This window comes from Camelus dromedarius, chromosome 12 (genome assembly GCF_036321535.1).
Source record: "Camelus dromedarius isolate mCamDro1 chromosome 12, mCamDro1.pat, whole genome shotgun sequence".
Lineage (NCBI taxonomy): Eukaryota > Metazoa > Chordata > Mammalia > Artiodactyla > Camelidae > Camelus > Camelus dromedarius.
Genome location: NC_087447.1, coordinates 46,976,403 through 46,995,003, shown reverse-complemented (window position 1 = coordinate 46,995,003; position 18,601 = coordinate 46,976,403). Strand labels below are relative to the sequence as shown.

Here is an 18,601-nt window from a genome sequence, read left to right as displayed (position 1 = left end):
AGTGGAGAGAAGGAGAAAGAATGTGTGGGTTTGGGGTTCTGCTTTTATTGGGGTTGAGGGTGGGGACCTAGGGTTTCACAGGCTCACTCTTTATTGATGAATTTAAAACATATGAGCAGGAAATTAAAGTGTGGGAAGAGAAAAAAAACAAATGGCCCAAATGGTCAGTTATTGAGATCAATCAATACCTCTAAAACAAAGGAGCCTCAGTTCCAGGAGGAGGCCTGGCTCTTTATCTAGCAGTTTGTTTATTCAAAATATCCTTTGTTTTAGCCACCTTGGTAATCAAAGCTTAAGTCAGGCACTTTATTATGAAAAATAAACAAAAATTGTCAGAGTTTATACTACAAGGGGGAAATGTTCCAGGCAGAAGGAACAGTAAGTCCAAAGGCCCTGAAGCAGACATGTACTCAGTGCATTCCAGGAACAAACAGCAAGGAGACCAGTGGGACTGGTAAGCAGGAAGCGGGGTGCATGGCAGGGGTGTGTGATCCAGACCAGAACCTAGAATGCTCCATTAGTCAGATTGGGTAAGGACTTGAGCTTTTACTCTGAATGCAATGGAAATTTTTTTTTCCAACTCACTGATTTAAAAACAGATTCTAGGGAGAATGGAAAGCAAGCAAAGGACATAAAGGTCTATTTTGAACAGCACAGGTTCAAGGCGACCATAACTTGAACCAGGAGTAGGTGGTGGCAGAGGAAGCAGTGAGAAGGGTGGGAATCTGGATGTAACTTGAGGGGAGAGCTAATGAGATTTGCTGATGGCTTGGATATTGGGTGTGGGAGAAAAGGAGGAATTAGGATGACTGCAAGGCATTTTGGTCTGAGTGATTGGAATAGTGTGTGGCCACTTGCTGAGATGAGGATGGAGTAGGGCTGGAGGGGGCTGGGCAAAAAAGAATTTTGTATTTGAGGGAAGTAGTGGATTCATGAGATACTTAGTATGTAGAATCTCTAGGGCCTGGGGACTTTTGGGGTGTGGGGAGAGGCAAAGAGATCAGGGACAAAAATGACTGTCAGGTTGCTGGTTTATGGACTGGGGAGATGTTGCACCATTTTCTGAGACTAAGATGGGGGAGGCACTGGCTGGTCCTGCGGCAGGAAAGCTGGGTAGCAGCTGCTGGAAGTGATGCTGATTCCAGTCTACAGTCTTCCCCCACTTCCTCCTTGCTTGCTCCTTCTCTGGGAATCTGTTCAAATGTCTGCTTACTAATGAAGCTTTTCCTGACCACCTCCTCTTGAATGTGGTGTCACCACCCTGTGTGCTCCATTGCCTTCCTTGGCTTTATTCTTTTTCACCATGTTTATCATCATCTGATATTACTGCCTGTTTACATGATTGTTCCCACCTCTTCAAAGTGAAAGTCATGAGAGCAAGGATTTGTGTCCATTTTGTTCCCAACTTAGAACAGTGCCAGGTGTATAGTGAGTCTCAGGAAACATTTGTGTTCTGAATGAATGGTGAATGTCGAGGAGGGGCCGGAATGATCTCTAGGGGCTCCTCTCATTTTGATTTATTTGAGACTGCCCCTAGTTTGGATGCAATGAATCTTGGTGAAACTGCCCTGGTTCCAAAGGTTGAGGACAGAAGGGACAATGGCAGAAGAGAGCAGGGAGCTGGAGTGAGGCAGAAGTGTTAGAGCCTCAATTTCCCCACCCGTAAAATAGAGAGAAATGTAAAATGATGTATGACTTCCCCAAGGGGCTATGAGTGAGGATTGGATATGGGAGAGTGGGAGAAAGATTTGGATCAAGATTCCTGGAGTGCAGGGTTGGGGGTGCAGGTAAAGATAGTCGAGACAGTACGTATTTGCTATTCAGTAATAAAGGGTGTTTTCTGTGAAAGATTGGTTGTCACTGGGGTGGGAGGAGGTTGGCCTGCCTGGAAAAGCCCAGGAAATGGAAGGAAAGGGCAGAGCAGGGGTTGGGGACAGTTAGGTCCTGGGGCTGTGACTACCTGTGACAAGATTGGGTGAGTTTGGGAGCTGGAGTGGTCAGGAACTAACTCCCTGGTCTCTACTCAACGTTCCTGGCTCCATGAGAACACTCCACCAGGAGAGGCTGCAGGGAGTGCAGGGCAGGACGGAGGCTGTTATTTTCTGGAAGAGAAGATTGAAGCCTAGGTGGGAAAAGGATGGTACCTGTGCCCATGTCCTAATCCAGAATCTGTGAATGTTACTTTGTATGGCAAAAGGGACTTTGCTGATGTGATGAAGGTACAGATCTTGAGATAAAGAGATTATCCTGGACGATCTGGATGGGCCAATATAATCACAAGGGTCCTTATAAGAGAGAGGCTGGAGATGAGAGAATGAAGTAGAAGATACAAAGGTGGAAGTTAGAGGTTAGAGTGATACAAGAAAGGTGCCACCAGCACAAACATGCAGGTGGTCTTGGGGAGCTGGAAAAGGCAAGGAAGTGGAGCTTTTCTGAAGCTTCCAGGAGGAATACAGTCCTACTGAAACCTTGATTTTAGACTTCTGATTTCCAAAACTGTAAGAGAATAAATCCATGTTGTTTTAAGCTACAACATTTGTGGTAGTTTGTTATAGCAGCCATAAGAAACTAATGCAGACTCAGGGTCACCTCGGGGGTTGGATGGACTTGGAGCTGGACTAGAATCCTGTTAGTCCAGCTCTCTCAGATGGAGTCTCCTCACTCCCTCTATGTTTCAGCCAAGGCCTCCAGGTCACTGTGCAGCTCTCTGGGCAGTAACTAGAGCCTCATCACATGTATTATTTCATTTGACCCTGACAAGAGCCCTGTGGGGAAGACAGTCCCCTTATATGTAGGGAAACTGAGGTTCAGAGGTGAAGTGACTAGGCCAAGGTCAGAACACACAATAAGAAATCAATGTACTAGATCCAAGACCCAAGTCCTCTGCCCTTCCCTGAAGACTACAGGTGTGGCATATGTCCAGTATATTTTGGTCTGTCATTCATTTATTCATTCAGCAAATATTTATTGAACATCAGGTGATGCCTGGGCACTGTGCTCAGTGTTGAGGATCCATTGGTGAACACTCATGACGTCCAGAAACTAGGAAGAGAGACACAATTTAAACAAATAATCATACAATTAAATATATAACTAAAATTAAGTGATATTTGCACAACCACATTCATAGCAGCATTATCCACAATAGCCAAAAGGTGAAAGCACACCAAGTGTCCCTCAATGGTTGAATGGATAGATAAAATGCAATTTACACAAACAATGGAAAATCACTCAACTATAAAAAGGAAGTAAATTCTGACACATGTTACAATATGAATGCAACTTAAAGACATGCTAAGTGAAATAAGAGTCACAAAAGGACACATACTGTATGATTCCACTTATATGAGGTACCTAAAGTGGTCAGATTCATAGAGACAGAAAGTAAAATGGTGGTTGCAGAGGCTGGGGGGGTGGGGAGCCGGGGGATTTTTTTTTTTAATTGAAGTGCAGTCAGTTACAATGTGTCAATTTCTGGTGTACAGCACAATGTCCCAGTCATGCATATACATATATATATCCGCTTTCATATTCTTTTTCATTAAAGGTTATTATAATATATTGAATATAGCTCCCTGTGCTATACAGAAGAAACTTTTTAAAAAATCTATTTTTATATATAGTAGCTAACACTTGCAAATTTCAAACAGGGGGAATTATTATTTAATGGGTGCAGAATTCCAGTTTGGGAAGATGAAGAAGTTCTAGAGGTAGATGGTGGTGATGGTTCCATATCATTGTGAATGTACTTAAATGCCACTGAATTATAGACAAAAATGGTTAAAATGGCAAATTTTATGTTATGTATATTTTACCATAAAAATATATATATATATATGTGTGTGTGTGTGTGTGTGTGTGTGTGTATACATTAGGCAACGTGCTGTAGGAGGAGATGTCTGGGAAGTGTGTAAGAAGAACTAACCTGACCTAGGCCTGGTGGGAGGGCCTCTCTGAGACTAACAGAAGGAAGGAGCTGGCCCACTGGAGAAAGGGTACAGCGTTCCAGGCAGATGGAAGCATTGTGCAAAGGTCCTGAGGCAGGAAGTGTTTTTGTGGCTCTGAAGAACAGCAAAGCTATTGGGATGTGATTGGGGTGCAGAAAGCAAGGGGGAGGTTGGCTCCAGGTGAAAGTGAACAGAAAGTCAGGGCCAGATCTTGTTTGGCAAGGATTTAAGCTCACAGTGTAATAGCAGTGGGCAGCCAGGCAAAGGTTTCTGAACCTATGTGAGGTTCAGAGTGGGTACAAGAAGCTAGTTGGTTACTGCAGTGGCCTGAGTTACATGGGGGTGACAGTCAGGACTAGAGTGCTGCATAGAGATGGAGGCAAGTGATGTGGCAGATGTTGTTACTGAGTCCAAGCTCATACTGCTCACTACACAGCAGGCCAATAAATCGAAAGATGAGTAAATTGAGTTACTGGGGCAAGGTGACTTTATTCAGAAAGCCAGCAGATCGAGAAGATGGTGGACTGGTGTCTCCTGAAAACCATTTTACCCGAGTTAGAATTCAGGCTACTTTTATACTAAAAGGGAGGGGGTGTAGTTGGCTGTTGCAAACTTCTTGGTGTCAGAATCTTTTGTTCTTGTAGCTGTCCATGTAGGTCAGGTCATGATGTTCCTGTAAACTTCCAACAAGACAAATGTTGGGGGAAGGGACAGCTCAAGTGGTAGAGCACATGCTTAGCATATACAGGGTCCTGGGTTCAATCCCCAGTACCTACTCTAAAAATAAATATATAAGTAAACCTAATTACTGCCCCCCCAAAGGACAAGTGTTATTCTCTGTTCTGCAACTTTTTATCTCTATATAAATGGAAAAGTGTTATGTCTTTAAATGTCAGAGCCTTGAGAATGGGCTATCTTGTATATTTTGGACATAGGCAACATTCTTAACTTGTAGCAAAAGGAATAGAATATAAAGGCCTTAAAGGAAAAGAAACAGATCCAATATGGAGTCAGATTTTTTTCCTCTGTATTATAGTGGGAGCAAGAGAGAGATGTCAGGGAACCAGGGTCTCTGAGTTTCCAGCAGCTGCAGAAAGGTGGCTGGTTGCTTCCCACTGAGTCCATTCTCCAAAATGGTGTCTGCTTAACAGATTTTTTAAAAAATTAATTTATTCTAAAAATTGTGGTAACATATGCATAATATAAAACTTACCATTTTTAAGTGTACAGTTCAGTGAACAATCACCACCATCCACTTCCAGAACTTTTTTTTATCTTCCCAAACTAGAACTCTGCACCTGTTAAACACAGCTCCTACTACCCATTCCCTGCCAGCCCCTGCAACCACCATTCTGCATTCTGTCCATGAACTGGCCTTCTCAGTTCTCAGTATAGGTACCTCATATAAGTGAGACCATACAGTCTTTGTCCTTCTGTGACTGGCTTATTTCACTTAGTGTGATGTCCTCAAGGTTCATTCGTGTTGTGTTCTAGACTGTTTCTAAGGTAAAACCTTTTTTAAAAGTTGGTATAAAGGTTGGTAAAACTATGATGTAAAGACTGAAAGAGTAGAGTGAAGGCAAAGCTATGATAAATTTGGTCAGAGGGTGAGGGCTTTGCTCTATGCCTTCTCACAACAAACAAGGAGCAGACTTTAGGACTGCACTCACCCCCACAGCACACCCCTGAAGGCTCATTGCTCTTCAGCCTCCAAAGAGAGCCTGAGGACCTCTCTGGGTCTCCCTGCCTAGGTCTGTCTGAGGGTGTATGACAGTGTGATCTGGCATCTCTCTCGGCATGAAGATGTAGGCATTTGCCTGTGTACTAGTTTTCTATTGGTGCCACAACAAATTACCACACATTTCTTGGCTTAAAATGTTACTGAGTCCAAACTCATTCTGCTCACCACCCGACAGGCCAATAAATCAGGAGACAAGGTGTTGGGGCAAGGACCTTATTTGGAAAGCCAGCAGGCTGAGATGATGGCAGACTAATGTCCTGGAGAACCATCTTCCTCAAGTGAGAATCTAGGCTCCTTTTATACTAAAAAGGGGAGGGGTTGTGGTTGGTTGTTACAAATTTCTTGGTGTCAGAATCCTTTGTTCTTGCAGCTGTCCAAGTGGTCAGGTCAAGATGTCCCTGTAAACCTCCAACAAGACAAATGTTATTTTCTTTTCTGCAACTTTTTATCTTCATATGAATGGGAAAGTGTTGTACTCTTAAAGGTCAGAGCCTTGAGAATGGACTGTCCTGTATATTTCAGGTTATAGGCAACATCCTTTTACAAAAGGTACAGAACTAGCATGACTAAGCATGGGAAACTGAGCATGGGGTTAGAGCTAAAGGAATAGATCTAATATGGAATCAGATTTGTTCTTCCCTACTACTGTTGCAGCAAATTGTGTTACAGCTCAGTGTTACAGCTCAGTGTTATAGCTCAGTTGTGATAGCAACCTGGATCTGGGCAAGAGACCAAGCAGCACTCAGAGGGTTGGAGAACTCAGGTTTATTATGCCAGCAGGCCCAGAGGAGTTAACGCTCCAAGCTCTGGACCCCGTCTGTAGGTTTACACAGGCTTTTATAGGATACCAGTTTAGACTTTGCAACATTTTGCAACATCATATGCAAATAAGGTATAACAAAAGTGACTAATTAGGAACAAGCTTTGTAGAAATGGACCAATCAGGAGTGAGGAAAATGGACCAATCAGGAGTAAGAGAAATGGACCAATCAGGAGTTAGCTCAGGGAACCAATAGAATCTTAGGGGTAAGTTCTGCTTTCCTAGAAGTAAGCTGTTTCAGAGTTTAAAAAGTGAAATAATGCCGCTGGGCCAGGGAACCGAATGGTGCTGGCAGGAGGGTAGTGGCCCTGCCTGGGGGTCTTGCCATCTTTTTCATGGGGCTTCCCATCTCACTACAAAACAGCACACATGTATTATCTTACAGTTGTATAAGTTAAAGTCCAACATGGGTCTCACTGGGCTACCATCAGGATGTCAGCAGGGCTATATTCCTTTCTGGAGGCTCTAGACCGAAGATCAGTTTCCTTGCCTTTTCCAGCTTCTAGAGCTGCCTGCATTCCTTGGCTCATGGTGCCTTCCTCTGTCTTCAAAGTCAGCAGTGTGGCATCTCCCTGACTCTTCTTCCTTCCTCACATTGTTCTTTTTTTCTGACCAAAGCTGGGAAAGATTCTCCCATTTTAAGGACTCATATAAATAGATTGGGTCCACCTGAATAATCTGGGCTACACTCCCCATTCAAAGGTCCTTAATCTTAATCACATCTGCAAAGTCCCTTTTACCATATAAGATAACATGTTTACAGGTTCTGGGACTAGGACATGGATATATTTGGGGGGCCTTTATTCTACCTAGCACCCCTGTGTGTGCTGGGAATGTGTGATGGTGACTGTATGTGCATGCCTATGTAGTTTGTGTCCCCTCAGCCTTTGCCTCCAACACAAGGGGTTTCTCTTCCCACCTTTTGTTTGTTTTTAGTTTGTTCAGAATGAGGAAGCCTTTGCTTTGGTAAGCAAATATGTGCAAACCCCCATGCAAATAGGGGCCTGGCTGGAGGACCCCTCCTAGGGCTGGCTTTTTAGGGACTTGGAAGAGATTCCATGGAGATCACTTCTAACTCATGCATCCATCCTAAACTCAGAATCAAGCCCAGGAGAGGCCCCAATGACAGTTTCCTAACTAGAAAATAAATGAGGAGTTGAGTTGAAATGGCCTTGTGACATACAAGGCCCATAAAGTAGAAACAAAATGATAAACCAAGAACACAAAGATTTTTTTTTTCAGAGTATCACGGAAACCGCAGATAGGGAAACAACTTGCTGACATCAGGAAGGCAGGTGCATCGAGGGACTAGAATGACTGACAGTGAACTTTAAATCCACCACATGTTACATATGGACCTGCCCTGTGGTCTCCAGCAAGTCAGCAATAGAGCCACGGTAAGACCTGGAATGCCTGGTTCCCATCCCATCCACTCCATCTCCAGGCCACCAAAGCCCTACCCAATCTGAGTCCCCGTAACATTCTTTCTCATCTCTCTATCCCCAGACAGCTAGTTCTGCCCAAAAGGATTCTCATTGTTCTCCGAATACATCATCTGCTTTTAACTCTATGCCCTTGCATGCCATATGCCTTTTTCTGCATCACCTTCTCCCATTTATCTAACAGGTTAACTCCTACTCATCTCTCAAGGCCCATTCAAATGTTTCCTTCCCTGGAACAAAGACTAAATTCAGTTTATACAGAACCTATACGTCTTCCCTTCCTCTGTGCTCTCATAACACTCTCTATATGCAGTGATTTTAACATTTATTACCCTCTTCTATAATTGTATATAATTGTCTTAGTCTTCACTAGGCTATATTTTTTTCTAGGACAGGAATTATTCCTGCTTCATCTCTCTGTCCCCAGGGCCTATTAAGTGTCTGGCACTTGGGTGGCACTCAATAAGTTTTGACCAAATGGTAGAACAAATGAAGGAATATGAGGAAATTTCTTAACCTGTCAGAGTTTTAGTTTATTATCCTTGAAATGAAACAAAAAAAGTCAAACACTTGGCAAGGGTAAATGATGGATAATGAATGTAAAGCAGATGGCACCTTCACTGACCCAGTTGCCTGAGCCAAAAATAGGGAATCACCCCAAATTTCCACATCTTCCTCTCCCTTTTCCCCCTCCCCCCAGTCGCCATGACTTGTTGAACCTGGCTGAGGATGTAGGTCAGAAACTGTAGGTTAGTGGCCAGAGCTGTCAGGAAGGATGGAGGCAAAGGGTGGCTCCTGAGTGAAATGATATGTAATGAAAAAAAGAAGGGGGAGAGAGTAACAGGGATGCAGCCCACAGGAGGAACAGATAAGAGATCTAGGAGATGGAGTGGTCAAGCTGGGTCCTGAGGATATAGAAACCACTCAGTCTGTGCCCTCAAGGAGCTCATGGTCGACTGAGGAAACAAATAGAAACAATTTTATACAGACCTCCACTGTAGTGCAGCACTATCTCCTTCCTGATACCCCTTCTTTACTTGGTTTCCAGGATATCACCCAACTTCCCTGGCTTTCTCCTTACCTTTTTGCCTTCCTCCTCAGTCTAGTTTGCTGCTTCTGGTTTCTTCAGATTCTGAATTTTGAAGGAAACAATTTTCCATCTACACTCACTCCTTTGGGGATCTCATCCAGTCTCATGGCTTTAAACACCACCTCTGTGCTGATGACTCCCAAATTGGTATTTCCAGTCTTGATCTCTCCCTTGACCTTCAAACCTATATGGCCTGCTGCCCCCTCAACATGCCAACTCTAATGGACATCTCAAACTTAAAGGGTGTCTAATGGATACCCCAGAATGAACTCCAGAAAGTTCCTCCCAAACCAGCACCTCCCTTGTCTTTCCAACTGATCTCCCACTTCGGCCATTGTCCCCACTGAATCTGTTCTTCACAAAACAGCCAGAGTAACTCTCTTAAAATGTAAATCAAATTGTGTGGATACTCTGCTCAAAACCCTTCACAGGATCCTCAACATGGGGTGAAAGCCATAGTCCTTATTGAGTTCTGACCACCTGTACTATCTGGCCCTAGTCTGTCCTCATCTCCTCCCATTCTCCCCATAGAACATTATGCTTCAGCCATTCTAGGCCCTTTGCACTTGCTCTTTCCTTGATGTTCTTACCTAAATATCAGAATAGGGCTCCCTTTCTTTTTTTCTTCAGATCTTTTACTCAAAAGTCACCTTCCCAGTAAGGTCTTCCTTGGCTCCCCCTAACTAAAATAAAACATCTCCCCTGCCAACATTTTATTTCCACTTCTCTGATTTATTTATTCTCTTTAGAATTTACTGCAATCTTAAAACTATACATTTTATTTACCTATCTTTATCTCTCATTAAAATGGAATCACCACAAGGAGAGAGGTTTTTTGTTTTTTGTTTTTTTCGGTTTTGTTTGTTTACTGTTGAATATCCTCTACTTATAATAGTGGCAGGCCTATAGTAAGGTACTAAATGGGTATTGTGTTGTAGGACACACAGCAGATCAGTGCACAGGCAGTAAAAGAATTTACCAAAGACCACAAGGAGTTAAGAACAAAGGTAAAGTTTAATAGATACGCTGCTACAGGCAACAGCAGGCCACACAGATGAGAGGTGCCTGTGTGAGGATTGAGGGTGAACATGCAGGGTCTTTTATTGGGGGGAAGGAGCTGTGAACACAAGGCTGCATGATCAATTCATGCACAAGCACCTGATTGGTTATAAGATCTGTTGGGGGCTACTCTGAGTAATGGGATTTATGGCTCTGCTAATGGAGGATGTGAGGCCTATCCACCTAGGGCATTTGAGATTAGCCATTTTCTGGGGTGGTTAATTTTGTTATGGTAAACACACATTGAGGGAAGATGTTTTTATCTTTAAAGAAATGCAGGTATATGGAGAGAGTGGGGAGTGGGGTTTAAAGGTGCCAGTCTGCTTCAGTCACATGGAGAGCCCTGGAGCAGGGTGGACAGGGTCTTATGATTTTAGAGCAGCTTCAGAGAGTGCCATCTAGCTCCACATTTTGGTTGAATGAATGAATGAAAAGGGTGGACATTTCCAAGAGGCAAATTTTACTAATTAAAAATTTTGTAACAATCAAGAACAGCTTGGCAACATTTACAGTCAATATGCACAGTACACTACCTCTTAAACATGTTACTTCATCAGCCCAGGATAGGAGGAAGGCTGGGCAGAGATTATGATACTGGTTGAAAAGGAAACTGAGTCTTATGCAGAAAAGGGATTTATTAAAGGTCACACATCTATTCGGGGCAGGATTGGAACTGTGGGTGACTGCTGGCCCTGAAAGAGGCTGGTGGTTGATGGCGCGTAATGGAGGTTGGCTTGAAGGACTCCCGTTGCCAGAAAATCATAAGGATCTCTGAAGGAGAGGCTGAGTCAGAGGTTACTGGAACAGAGGCATCAACAAAGGAGTGGGAGAGATACGAGGAGGCTGACTACTAAGCAGATTTGGCCCAGGCCTGGAGAGGGCAGCTGAATTCCCCAGCAGCAGAATGCAGCGCCCGAAACTGAGTGATGAATCACTCAAGCCCTTAAAAAATGTCGAATGCAGAACTGGACAATCTTAAGAGACTAGCGAGTCCATTACAGGTCTGTAGAGTCTGGCTTCCCCTCTGGACTGTTAAGTCTTTGCGGGGTAGTGGCCATGTTCCTAGATTTAATCCCAGCTTCTACCAGGGCCTGGAATATGAAATATGGTAGGGACTCAAATTTGTTGAAGGCATACGTAAATCCATATATGCTTCCAAACGGGAAACTGAGAGCGAGAGAGGACAGACAAGAGGGGCATTCAAAATCACCCAGCGATTCTAGGGTAGAAGTAGCCTAATTTTCCCGGGACACAGCAGGACAAACAGTTCTAGTACTGAAGCTGGCTAACCCCGAATATTTTGCAGGAGGGATTGCCAAGCAACTACTGCCTGGAGACAGAGAGGCGGGGCCGTTGGGGCGGGGCCAGGCTGGAGCGGCCGACTGGCTGAAACTCAAGGCGGGGCCAATAGAGCACGCGCGCCAAATATCCACCTAACACGTGACAAACGTATGTAACGTCACATCCGGTCTGGTGGGCGGGAGGGGAAAACAATAGAAAACCAAAGACGCATGCGTTTAGTGTGTTCCGGATTCTGGTGGGTTCTTCCGCTCAGGCAGAGGGAAGTGCTTCCGGGTCGCCGCCGGCTACAGCATCCCGGCGTGGTAAGTACAGAAGCAAAGCCTCGGCTGTTGTCCCCTTGCCCGTTCCTTCCTCCCCTCCCTAAAGAAACCCTGTTCCCCTGACCCACCTCCTCAGGAGCTCCCTGTTCAGACTCCCTTTAACATTAAAGAGCTCCAGCTCATTGGCCGCTTCCTCAAGACTAAGCCCCACCCCGTCACACAAGATCCGTCACTCATTGGTGTCTCTTCCTGTCACCCTACATTCCTTCCAGTTAATTGGCCTTACTCTAGCCCCGCTCCTTTAGCGATTAGCAGCCTTATAAGGGCAAATGCCTGCCCGAATCCCGCCCCTGTCTTCTTCCGGTTGGTCAATTCCAAGGTTATTATCATAATAAGCAAAGAAAGGGAGGTGGCTTTGCGGCAAGGAATTGGGCTTTCAGAGCCTTGTTCTCTGGCCCCTCAGTACTTCTGGGACGTTAGGGCGGGTGTTGCTATTCCTATTAAACGGGCCGGGAAGCTGAGGTTCACGGAAGGGCAGCGGCTGGCCCTGGATCGGTCCAAGTTAGGGCAAAAGTAGAACTAGACATAGATCCCTTTCTGCTCATTTCTGGTGTCCCGCCTTGGGTCTGGTTCCCGCGGGAGTTCTATGCCCCAACTCAACTATGTGACCTAGAGCCCATCGTTGCCTGTCGCCTGGGCCTCAGTTTTCCTATGGGTTGAAAGGTTTTAACTCACATTGTCTGGGACCTTACTGCTCAGCCCCCTGAGCTGCTTAATCCAAGCTGAAGTTACTTGTTCTCTCGCATATTAGTTCGTCCATTCAGTTTTTCCATCTACTTATTTATCCATTTATTCATGCCTTTAGACTGTCTTACTGAGCTACTGTTGTACTTGTTAACACCTCCGAGCGCGCCCTAACCCATCATGGCCCCTACACCCCCTCACAATTTGTAGTTCATTAGAAAGGTGGTTAGTGTACTAAATTTCTGACACTGGTTGGGCATGCTGTGGAGCATCATAGACAAGCAAAAAGTAGGTCTCATGTTTGGAGGAGGTAGATAAGAGTTTCAGCAGAGCCCTGCCATCTTTAATTTTGTGGAATTTTATGCCAGTCTGCATTCTGGATTCCTCTCTCTACATTTGGCTTCCATTTTCTTCGCTCCTTGACGAGCTTACAAACAGCTTTACTTATTCATAAAGTAAATTACTTATCAGAATAAAAGTGAAGTGGTGTAATTGTTATTATCCCCCATTTTACAGATGAGGAAACTGAGGCTCAGAGAGGTTAAATGATTTGGCCAAGGTCAAACAGCTAGTAAGTGGTGGAGCCAGGACTCAAACTCAGGTCTATCTGATTCCCACAGGGAAGAGCTGCTTCCCCACTACCTTCCACTCCACCCCATCCCCAGACCAAACTGTAACCAAATAAAACCAAAACCAAACACTTCTAAGACCTGAATTCACTTGACCCTTTCCCTCAGTCTAGAAGCCATGTCCACCTTGTTCCCCTCACTCTTCCCCCGTGTGACTGAGACACTGTGGTTTAATCTGGATCGACCCTGTGTGGAGGAGACAGAACTGCAGCAGCAAGAACAGCAGCATCAGGCCTGGGTGAGTGAGGAAGCAGTACTATGATGGAGCTTCAGTCAAGTGCCACCTCATCACTGGCCATGACCCCACCTTACTCTGGAGACCTGCACTGGGAAGAATCAGGCTGGGAGCTGGGGGCTTAGGTTCTCACCTTTGTGTTATCCTAATTTGCTAGGGGACCATGGGACCTCTAGGCCAGATTGGAGCTGAGGCTCTTTACCCTAAAGCATAGGAAATAATAATTTTGACTGTTTATTGAGGACCTAGCAGATACCATGTTCTGGGCTGATAGTCTCTCACTTCATCCTCACCATAATCTTATGAGGAAACCAAGGCCCAGAAAGTTTATAAGTTTATGTAATTGGATCAAGTTCATAAGCCAGTGGTAGATAACAAGAGAGAAAGGGATTGAATTTTCCTGAGAACTGGAAGGAAGCTTCTCCTCCACACTTGTGGGTTTTCTTGGGGGCAGGATGAGCCAGTCCATTGCCCCTGACCTGCCTCCCTTAGGCCCTGCCCTTGCTCTCCTCCCTCTTTGGCACAGCTCCAGAGCATCGCAGAGAAGGACAACAATCTGGTACCTATTGGCAAGCCAGCCTCAGAGGTGAGTGGCTCCAGCTGGTGGGGCTAGGTGGAGCTAGGTGGGTCCCAGGTGGACTAGGGCTGTGCTCTAATTCTGAAGGTCTAGCCTCTGACTCTAGAGCAGTCATGGTTCCTCAGCTCTGGGTAGAAGCCAGAAAGGGGAAGCAGAGGGGGTGGGCACTAGGCTCAGCACTAAGGTCCAGGTGGTGTGCACCACCCTGCTAGACTCCAGTGGGACAGGTTTGGGGAGTGGGGCTCATTCGTTGCTCCCAGGGAGAGGCTCCAGGTGGGCCAATCCTGGAACTGGTCCAGGCCTACTTGTAGAACCTACAGGCTCTTCCCTGCCTCACCAGCACTATGATGATGAGGAAGAGGAAGATGAAGATGATGACGAAGATAGTGAAGAGGACTCAGAGGATGATGAGGACATGCAGGACATGGATGAGATGAATGACTACAATGAGTCACCTGATGATGGAGAGGTCAATGAGGTAGGTAGGCATGTTGGGGAGGGCCTCTGCTCCTGGGCCCCTGCCCCTGCCCTAACTGGCAGCCAACGGATATAGAAACCCTGGATCAAACCAGGGGCAGGATCTGGGGCTGGTTGGGTGGTTGAGGCCCTTCCCCACCCACACCCTGCCTCCTCTCCAGGTGGACATGGAGGGCAATGAACAGGATCAGGATCAGTGGATGATCTAGGTAGACAAGGCAGGGTGGTCTCCAGGAGATTCCAGGCCAGCCCGGCCTACCCTGGACCCCTGAAGAACCAGCTGATCACCCTCCAGTGCCTGAAAGCTCAGCCTTGAGCACTCATCAGCTGCTGCCAGGACCTGGTCTCCAAGGCTCCTCCCACGCCATCAGTCTGCCCTTGAATCCTCAGGGCCTGAGCCCACTCCATCTTTCTGGCCAGCACCTCACCCCTTGACTTCCATATCTAATCTCTTTTTAATTCTCTTTAATAAAGACACAGGACTGATTTTTCCCCCCATGTCTATTCCCTGTTTCTTGGTGGAACCCAGGGGAGTCCAGCATCTTCTTTTGAGCTTTAGGGAGAGGGTACTCAAGGGACTCAGGCAAATCTACCTGGTCATATGCACTGGGACTAGGGAAGGCCAGGGTGGGCCTGACCCTGTATCCAGGCTCCACTGCCATTTCCTCTGGCCCAGCTTGCCCCCAGCCATTCCTGCAGGACCTCTAACCCGGTGTTTACTGTTCCTTTGATCCCACCAGGAATGGCCTGGGCAGGGGGGCGGGGAGGGACTTTCTGAGGCCCAGAACCAAGAGGCCTCTGGGGCTCTCCTAGTCAGCTTCCTTGGTGTTAAGAGAACAAATTAAATCTCAGAGCAGGGCAGGATCTCCCATGGAGTCACCCAGCAAATCAGTGACAGGGCTGGGCTGAGAGCTCCAGCCTCTTGCCAGTCATTTCATGGCTCTCTCTGGAAGGAGAGGGACCAGTGGGATCAAGCAACCTGAAAGAACTTGAGTCCTCCAGTCAGTGTGGGGCCAGAGTGGGCAGAGGTGGGAGGAGAGCCTCCCTAGACCTGAGCCCGCATATATCATTCCACCAGCAGGGAGGGGTTGGGAGGAGGATGTTCTGATGTCCTTGCTTGGGTGGGAGTGGAGGGGGAGGCAGCAGTAAGTTTCCCTGGGCCTGGACCTCAGCCAGGCCCCGAGTAGGTGAGCTGGGCTATGCCATCCTTGATGGCAGGGAAGCCTGGGAGGCCAGTGTGGTGGAGGCGGCAGCGATAGCGGCCACAGCTCTTGGTATACTGCAGGAAGCGGGGTGCACCGGGGAAGAGCACGTGGTCAGCCAACACAGTGGCACCAGCTGGCAGCAGGGCATGGGCCTCCAGCAGCTGCAGGTCCCGCAAGTAACATCGTGGCCGGTGTGCCAGGAGCACCAAGTCTGCCCGACTCAGCTGGTACTGGGTTCGCAGGCGCGGAATCACCTCCTCTGAGCTACCGACAATGAGCTCCACCTGTTGGGGTGGGAGGAGCTGGAGGTGAGGGTGGGAGGGGTTGTTCTCCGACACCAGACCCCACCAGGATCTGGCTTACTTTGTGCCAGGCCCTGGCCTAGGTACCCCCGAATGTTCTCACATTTACTCTGGCCTCAGAACCCAAGAAGTCTGGATTCACATTGTGATTTCCATTCTGCCAGTGAAGAAGCTGAGATTCAGAGGATAAATGCTTTGCCCAAGATCACACAGCTAAGAAGAGGCAGACTCGGGTATGGTCAGATTTGCTGGGCTCCAGAGACCTTCCTCTTAACTTTGTTGTCCAGCAGCAAATATGTGCCAATGATTTGGAACAGGAGGACAAGAGCTCATGCACTCTCCAGGGCCACAGTTCCCTAAGTGGAGCTGTTTCCTTCTCCTGGGTAGGATTCTCCCACAGGGGAGGCTGGCTAGGGCAAGTGGAGGTGGCAGAAAAGAGACCAGGGTTGGGGAGGTGGGGGCTGACCGTGTGGTCGTTGAAGCCAGCCAGGCGGATGAGTTTTTCAGCCACTGCTGCCGTGCGTGGGTTCCGCTCCACGGTGAGAAGGTGGCCCCCAGGGGGCAGGGCACGGGCAATTAACAGTGTGGAGTACCCACAGTAGGTGCCCAGCTCCAGTGCACAAGCAGGGGCTTTCTCCTCCACCAGCCGTGTCAGGATTTGACCTGTCAGGGAAGATGGCTATTGCAGCAGACATGGGAGATGGATGCAGGGCCGCTCATAGAAAGGGATCTCAAATGTCCACTTGCCTCACTGCATTCCCCAACCAGCTGGAGTCTCATCTCTTTCTTGGATTATAGTCTCAGCAGCCAAGCAGCCCTACTAGTCTCCCTTCCCCTCCAAGCTTGCCTCCTTCACACCAGCCACTAGAAATCTAACAAATCTTACCCTATCATTCCCTGGTTCCTATGATCCTTTTTCTTTTTTTTTTTTAAATGGAGGTGCTAGGGATTGAACCCAGGACCTCATGCATGCTAAGCATTCACTCTACTACTGAGCTATACTTCCTCCCCTCCTTCCCTCCATGGTCCTAAAGCCTTTGGGACTGAACTTGGGATCCTCACCCTGACATTCAGGACCTTCTTGGACCTGATCCTATCCTACCTTTCCAGTTTCAGCTCTCAATTCTTCCCACCTATATAGCCCATTCCACTGCCATCGTGAACAATGCTGCCCAGAGTCAATCATGCTAGCTCATTCCTTCATGCCACATTTATATATGTGGCTGGCTTTGCCCTTCCCCTCCTCTATCCTCAATTACCTGGCTAACTCAAAAGCAATCCCTTTAGGCTCAGTTCATATGTTGTCTCTAGGAGGGCCTAGGCAGAAACAACCACTAGGCTTCTGAGACAATTGTCTGGGCTCCTGAGAGATCTGTGCCAGAACTTCTATTTTCATTCCCCCTTGTTTTGTTCATTGAGTATCTGTCTAACCGTTGAATTGGGTGAATTTCTTAAATAAGACTAAAAACACATGTGCTAGGAGCTGGGACTCAGACAAATCCAGGTAGCTACCCTGAATAGGATGGAGGAGCCCCCATGATCAGGGAGAAAGACTTAGCCATAGATAACTACAAGCTATGTGTTGTGTGCTGACATGGTTATTCCCCTGTATCATGCCCCCTTTGAGGCCAGCACTTCTGGCTGAGTCATTCCTATGGCTTCTACTTCCTTCTCCCCCAGGACCTAGTACATGCTTGGTACAAAAGAGGTGGCGATAAACTTTACTAGATGACTGAATAACTTTGCCCAGCCCCCTTGTTTCCATAGGAGAAAAAAGAGACCCATAGAGGATCAAGAACCTGCCCAATTCACCCAGCAAGGCAGCAGCAGATCCCAAATCTTCCTTCACCATCTTGGAGGTGCTCTAGAGTAGAAGGCTAGGGAACACTGACCTTTGACAGGCCCCATGTGGCTTAGGTACTCGCAGTGGCTGCTCCAGTGGTCCAGGGTGGTGAGGATGTGACCAGGGTCCCCAGGCAGGGCATGGGTGAGCACATAGCTGAAGGCCCGCTCCTCAATCTGCAGCCCTGACAGGCAGTCTCGGATTCTCCGCAGCAAGACCGTGCGTACCAGCAGTCGGAAGTGGTGCCGGTACCTCACTAGCAATGTCACCACCAGTGGCAGGAAGGCCAGCGCAATGGCGGGGGACATGGTCCCTACCTGGGCCCTGGGGTGAAGGGAGGGAGGGAAACCCACACCTGCCATTTCCCTGTCATTTGTGCAGCCCTTACCAGTAGCAATGATTATTCCTGTATTTTACAAACTTTGGCTCAGAAAGTCTATGTCTTTTGTCTAACGTCACACAGCAGAACTAGGATTTGAATCCAAGCTGGTCTGATTCCAAGCCCATGTACTTCCAAGGACTTCATGCTGTCTAAATTCACCCAACCCCAAACTACCTCTTCCCACTTCCAGCCCCTGGTCCATTTCACTTGCTCCCTCCACCTGTTTTCCCTCATCTCTGTAGGCACCCTTCTTCAGGACCCCTTTCACCGGTTCCTTCTGAGTTATCCTCCCACCCCACCTCCTGCCTGCTTGGTCTCCTCTTACACATTACTCTGTAGCAAAAGAGCACGACCTTGTAGTCAGAAATCCCTTCACTGTCACTGCTCTGCCTCAGTAAAAGGCAGTCAAAACACTTAACTTCATAGGATGTTAGGATGAGTTGTCCTTACCAACCCAGGCTCTCCCTGTGTCTGCTCTTCCCTGGGGTGGGAAGAGTCCTTGATTCTGTGTTTCTTCTCCAGTCCTATCTCCCCCTGCCTGCACTC

General features: G+C 47.1%; 2 protein-coding genes across 5 annotated transcripts in view; one reads left to right on the top strand and one right to left on the bottom strand.

The window, feature by feature from the left end:
• The window catches only part of ANAPC15 (anaphase promoting complex subunit 15), a 68,027-nt gene extending 53,206 nt beyond the window's left edge, over window positions 1-14,821 (top strand). Inside the window, exons 3-9 of one of the 4 annotated variants that reach the window (XM_031460253.2) lie at window positions 7,751-7,905; window positions 11,406-11,548; window positions 11,655-11,703; window positions 13,143-13,272; window positions 13,796-13,855; window positions 14,158-14,324; window positions 14,485-14,821. In XM_031460253.2, the coding sequence (XP_031316113.1) occupies window positions 13,153-13,272; window positions 13,796-13,855; window positions 14,158-14,283 (306 nt within the window). In that variant the 5' untranslated portion in view covers window positions 7,751-7,905; window positions 11,406-11,548; window positions 11,655-11,703; window positions 13,143-13,152 and the 3' untranslated portion in view covers window positions 14,284-14,324; window positions 14,485-14,821. Of the gene's footprint in view, window positions 1-7,750; window positions 7,906-11,405; window positions 11,549-11,569; window positions 11,704-13,142; window positions 13,273-13,795; window positions 13,856-14,157; window positions 14,325-14,484 lie in introns of those variants that run through there. The other 3 variants (XM_031460255.2, XM_010989080.3, XM_031460256.2) reach the window with 3 other exon arrangements.
• Window positions 14,822-15,342: 521 nt separating this feature from the next.
• TOMT (transmembrane O-methyltransferase) lies at window positions 15,343-17,990 on the bottom strand. Its single transcript, XM_010990743.3, has 3 exons — window positions 17,723-17,990; window positions 16,297-16,493; window positions 15,343-15,812 (listed from the first exon to the last, which is right to left on the bottom strand). The coding sequence occupies exons 1-3, from the start codon at window positions 17,979-17,981 to the stop codon at window positions 15,492-15,494; spliced, it is 777 nt and encodes a 258-aa protein (XP_010989045.3). The 5' UTR covers window positions 17,982-17,990; the 3' UTR covers window positions 15,343-15,491.
• Window positions 17,991-18,601: the final 611 nt, after the last annotated feature.

What these genes read in the sequence shown, in the direction of transcription:
- TOMT (XM_010990743.3), bottom strand. Translation starts at nt 17,981, where the DNA reads ATGTCCCCCGCCATTGCGCTGGCCTTCCTGCCACTGGTGGTGACATTG. An exon ending in CCACATGGGGCCTGTCAAAG is followed by an intron (nt 16,494 to 17,722) that starts GTCAGTGTTCCC and finishes CTTCCCTGACAG; the next exon opens with GTCAAATCCTGACACGGCTG. An exon ending in CTGGCTTCAACGACCACACG is followed by an intron (nt 15,813 to 16,296) that starts GTCAGCCCCCAC and finishes CCACCCCAACAG; the next exon opens with GTGGAGCTCATTGTCGGTAG.